The sequence below is a fragment of the Coenobita brevimanus genome, chromosome 86, assembly GCF_032717465.1.
Source record: "Coenobita brevimanus isolate Jiangsu-jjx chromosome 86, ASM3271746v2, whole genome shotgun sequence".
Classification (NCBI taxonomy): domain Eukaryota; kingdom Metazoa; phylum Arthropoda; class Malacostraca; order Decapoda; family Coenobitidae; genus Coenobita; species Coenobita brevimanus.
The window spans coordinates 11,374,278-11,380,168 of record NC_137039.1 but is presented as its reverse complement, the minus strand read 5'-3'; the positions used below and the strand labels follow the sequence as shown (position 1 = coordinate 11,380,168).

General features: G+C 39.9%; 1 protein-coding gene across 1 annotated transcript; it reads right to left on the bottom strand.

Moving 5' to 3' along the window:
• Positions 1-3,508: 3,508 nt before the first annotated feature.
• Positions 3,509-4,264, bottom strand: LOC145410572 (uncharacterized). The gene has a single exon (XM_080280688.1). It carries the CDS (start codon positions 4,262-4,264, stop codon positions 3,509-3,511), a length of 756 nt encoding a protein of 251 aa, XP_080136814.1.
• Between the last annotated feature and the right edge of the window lie 1,627 nt (positions 4,265-5,891).

Sequence of the window (5,891 nt, the reverse complement as noted above, 5' to 3'; positions counted from 1 at the left end):
AAAATCACTATTTTTCGCTCACACACCATTACCTTCGCTCATACACCATTACCAAATGCCAACCTCATTCTGATAATAATACTATAAACATATATGAACACCGCATATACGATAAACACCCACTCTGTGTTCACTGAGGCAGGTAAAAGGCACTGTAATTACCCGCACTTCACTGCCATATCAGCGGTGTTGTAATCACTATTTTTCGCTCACACACCATTACCAAATGCCAACCTCATTCTGATAATAATACTATAAACATATATGAACACTGCATATACGATAAACACCCACTCTGTGTTCACTGAGGCAGGTAAAAGGCACTGTAATTGCCCGCACTTCACTGCCATATCAGCTGTGTTGTAATCACTATTTTTCGCTCACACACCATTACCAAATGCCAACCTCATTCTGATAATAATACTATAAACATATATGAACACTGCACATATGATAAACACCCACTCTGTGTTCACTAAGGCAGGTAAAAGGCACTGTAATTGCCTGCACTTCACTATCACATCAGCAGTGTTGTCACTCACACAGCTGGACAGATACTGATGCGTGTTTGGTCCGGGGTGGGGTGGGGGGCCCAGGGGGTGGGAGGTGGGGCCCCAGGGGGGGGAAGAGGGAGGTGGGGGTCGGCTGGAGTGAAAGAACTTAATAGCTACTCTCCCTTGAAACAATTGGCGCACGGAAAAAACGCGGGGTATTCAAAATATTCACAAACATTCGAGAATGACACCCGCGGTTTGGTCCAGTTTTTGCAACGTCATTCTGGAATGACACCCGCGGTTAAAGGGTTAATGATGTCTTTGCTCAGTAGATCTTATCACATGAGGGCATAGGGGGTGGCCTGGAACAAGTACTGGTAGCTAATAGAACACTAAAGTCCAGAGAAATCACTGAGTTTTTTCTTCTTTTTTTTAATTTCTAAAACTCACTTTTAACAAATTTTCCACTACTTTGGTACTTCACTTTTCCTCCTTAAGTACTATGTACGGCGATTGTTTTTTTCTGAGCTTGGTATGTAAAGTCCTATGTCCCATGATCACAGAAAGGTTACGTAAAACTGGAAAGCTTTAACCCTGCCTCTTTTATGATGTAAATGGTACCTAAACAAAGGAAACTAAGAGATCCGGTGGTGGGAGGCATGATTTGACCCCCCCTCCAAGGGTGTGAGGACCCCTCCCAGGCCCTCTCCCCCACTCCCTCTGCCCCATTGAATCCTGTCCTCTGTGTCCCCTCCCACCTAAACTACTCGCCATACCCCCTCTAGACCATATTGACTGTGTGTGACTGGCATACTGTCCCCCCCTCCTGATGCCCCCCCGACATTCCCTCCACTTCCCTATTCCTCCTTATTTTTCATTCTCGCTCATAGCGAGTAGAGACTTTTTTTTTTTTTGTGTAGTAACCATTAGACATATGAGTGAAAAATAAATTTTCTGGTGTATAAAATCAAGCTGTTCAAATCTACAAGACCAATATTTACTTTTGTGCAATTTTTTTTCCCTCTCTTTATGCAAGGGGTAACAATTTTTATTTCTGATGTTCTTTGACAATCAATATTGCGGGACTCAATAGTCATATGAGTGAAATTACATTTTCAGGTGTGTAAATTCAAGCCATTTGGCTTGTCACTTAGTGTAGCATCATGCACAGGCAGAAGTATGGAGGAAGAATGAAGGAAAGACAGAAAAGGGATTGTATAGTCATCAACAGGCAGGAGAGAGGAAAGAATGAAGGACAGAAAGATAGATGAAGACGAAAGGAAAGAGGGAAGAAAGAGAGGAATGGCTACTCACCTGGGTGCAGCATTACATCGAGTGAGTGGATGGTGGGTGCCCCTATATACCAGTACATCAGGACACCATTTACTATGCTGGGTGGTAACCATATAACCAAATTAAGGCACCTGGTGGTTTAATGGGTAATTAAGGCACTCCCATAGGATTAAGCTAGTGCAGATGGTTGGGGTTTATTGCACAGGTAGTGCCACTCAGGGATGAGTGAGGCTGGTCACTCTCATCTTAAATGCCAGAGCAAACTTGCCTAGCCCTGGGCTCCTATGGTCCTCATGGGGCAACACAGGATTAGATAATGATCTATCTATCTATCTATTGCCAGACGCCTCAATCCCGTTTGGGATAATGATGATGATGTAAATTCAAGCTCTTCAAATCTGTAAGAAAAAATTTTACCTTGATGAAAGTTGAAAAATTGGACCCTTCTTGCAGTTCTGGTGGTACGCAGGCTGGGAGATTTGCATGGTGAAGGGGTTAAAAGATAGAACATGTATGTCCCTTGACTTCTCAGTCAATGGCACCATGCCTGGTTACAGCCTGAGTTCTCCTAAAAGTTTTGCCACATTGATCATAGTTAAACCTGAACGAACTGTCAGGTGCCAAATGAGACCTGAATTTTGTCTAAACAGGTTTCCAGTCAACGCATTTCAGTTTGTTCATTCCTGAACTGATAATGGAGAGAACCCCTTCACACCCATGCTGCAGGGAGTCATGTATCCTGCCTATCCCCCCCCCCCCGACCATAAACGTGCATAAAGAATACTTAACAGAAAATACTTATTTTGTCTTCAGTAAAGTGTCATATGTTCCCTTTCCTTATAAATGCAATATTTATAACATATATATTCATTACATACAAACATCTTACTTACTGCACACATACATTTCATCAGTTGTAACTGGCCTCCATTTTAGGCCATGTACTTTACCTTTACTAGGATTCAAAGCCCAGTACACATCAGCCCTCTCATTCACCCATGACCACAATTTTGACATCACTCTGTCATAAAGAAAATGACTAAAAGTAGCCCCAGGGGAAGCAACAATAGGGGGCATCACATCCTCGGCAGCACCATCACTGAAGGCGGAATTGGTGTCCGGCCGTTGGTCTGCAAAAATGTTGACCAGAAACCTCCACCCACTCTCCTCAATCGAGTCATTTGCCCGCCATAATTCATCATCACTTACTGATAACTCACTGTCAGTACTATCATCCTCACTGGACTCCCCTGGCACATATGATGCATCAGAATATTCATCATTACTGTCTGACATGACTGTGTATTCATGAAAACAATCACAGAAAAAAATTACAATAAATTTCCAATATGGCAATGCACAGATACGACTATTGACGTAATCCTATCTCCTCAAGTGCCAAACACAAACTGAGAGCCAAGTACAAAGTAGGAGCCAATAAAACCTTGTGGTGAGCAGTGACGTTTCAGATAACATAATTTGTCTAAACTGTCATTGGTTGGGGGGTGGAACTTATTTTTCTTTCCCAGTGAGGTATAACAGGCTCAGAGAATGCATGTAGGCCAATAAACCACGTCCCAATACAGACAGATGTTATGGAACGTAATAGGAATTACTCAGCGCTTTGCGATCATAAACACACACATTATGGGAGCAAAAGGGTGAAGCAGTTTACTTTAAGTAAACAGTTTGCCACATTTTTCACACATGAAATTCGTCACTCACACATGAGTTAACAGGTGTTTGGTAAGATTAGCTTTGTGAGCAAACTGTTTACCACATTTATTACACTTGAAATTCTTCACACCTGAATGAATCAATAGGTGCTGAGTGAGATAACCTTTCTGAGCAAATTGTTTACCACATTCATCACACTTGAAATTCTTCACACCTAAATGAATTTGTAGGTGTTTACTGAGATAAGCTTTATGAGTGAATAGTTTACCACATTCATCACACTTGAAATTCTTCATTCCTGAATGAATTAATAGATGCTGGGTGAGAGCATTCTTCTTAGCAAACAGTTTACCACATTCATCACACTTGAATGTCTTTACTCCTGAATGAATTAATAGGTGTTGGGTGAGGGCACTCTTCTGAGCAAACAGTTTACCACAGTCCTCGCACTTTAAACTCTTTACTCCCGAATGGAGTACCTGGTGTTGGGTGAGATGAACTTTTTGAGCAAACAGTTTACCACACTCATCACACTTAAAATTCTTCACTCCAGAATGAATTAACTGGTGTTTTGTGAGATGAATTTTCTGAATGAACAGTTTACCACATTCATTGCACTTGAAATTTTTCACCCCTGAATGAATTAATAGGTGCTGGGTGAGATTGACTTTCTGAGTGAATAGTTTACCACATTCATCACACTTGAAATTCTTCTCTCCTGAATGAATTAATACGTGTTGGGAGAGAGCACTCTTATGAGTAAACAGTTTACCGCATTCATCACACTTGAAATTTTTCATTCCTGAGTGAATCAATAGATGTTGGGTGAGATGAACTTTCTGAGTGAACTGTTTACCACATGCATCACATTCGAAATTCTTCACTCCTGAATGAATTAACAGGTGTTGTGTCAGATCATTCTTCCGAGCAAACAGTTTGCCACATACTTCACACTTAAAATTCTTCTCTCCTCTATGAGCTAATCGGTGTAGGGGGAGCTTACTTTTCTGACCCATTAGTTTACCATGAACATAATACTTGAACTTCTCGCTGGAATGAATTTTCAAATGCTGTATAAGATCTGAGTTACAAGTGAACGGTTTACCACATTCTTCACATTTCAAATGTTTCACTCTCATATGAATTATTAAGTGTTGAGTGAGATGTTTTTTTTCACTAAATATTTTGCCACATTCATCACACTCAAAGTTCTTTGCTCCTGAATTCTCACTGAGGAACATTTTGTCACTCACCTCACACTCCAATTGAACATCTGGGTCTTCCTTTACCACCTCCATTATTTTGTCACCCACCTCACACTCCAATTTTATATCTGGTTCTTTCTTTACCACCTCCATTATTTTGTCACCCGTCTCACACTCAGACTTTATATATGGTTCTACCTTTATCACCCTATCATATGATTCCTCCACAAAATCTTAATTCCTGCCATACTTAAACTACTCTTGTCTGAGCAATATTGCTGATACAAAGGTCATTATTACTGAACAATAACTGTTTCTGCACTTCGAAATTCTATGTCACCATATATTATAAATAAACAGTTTAAGACTACTGAGTCTTAAACTATTAATGCAGTCTGAAATACGATTTGGTTCCTTATTTTGACAGTTCTTTTCTGTGTCTATGCAGTACTTGTATAACGGTAAATACAATGGATATCACAACAACTAAATGATCATGGGTCAACTCCTGCCACTAATCAAATGATATATACTTCATACTGTGAAGGACATTATGAACATCACCCACATATTGCTGGTAGAGGCAACTCATTAGGATGTACTGTACTAAGACAACACAAGATGTGCCTATATTCCTGTCAACACTTCATCATTCATTACACAGGCAGCTTCTTGATGACCACATTGTTTACGTCTGCTTCACTGATCTGACTTCAGCTGTGGACCTGAAAAAACAAGTGATACCATTGGAAAAAGAATCCCCATGAATCTGAAAACACTGCCCAGTGAACCCTCATTTTGCATGTGTCTTGTCCTAAATAAAAAAATACTCAAACCTCAATTTAAGGGACTGAATGGGGAATCAACTTGTCTCTTACTTGAAAATGTCCCTTACTCGAAAATGTCCATTGTTTTACCACATACGCCTATATAAAGACAATCTTATTATGAAATGCAGTGACTGTTTCACTTATTTATATGATTATGAATATTATTTCATGGGTACTGTATAAAGAAACATAGTAATGTGTATAACCTAAACATTACATATCATTTTTGAATGGTCTTGTCAGTTTGTCTGGTAGAATATGGAGTCCCTTAAATCCCAAATCACTTAAATGGAGATCCCTTAAAGCGAGGTTTGAGTGTAAATGCATAAATAAATTAAAATGCATTTTAGTAAGTAGGTTTAGTATAAAAAGTTGGAGAAACTGTGAGGACA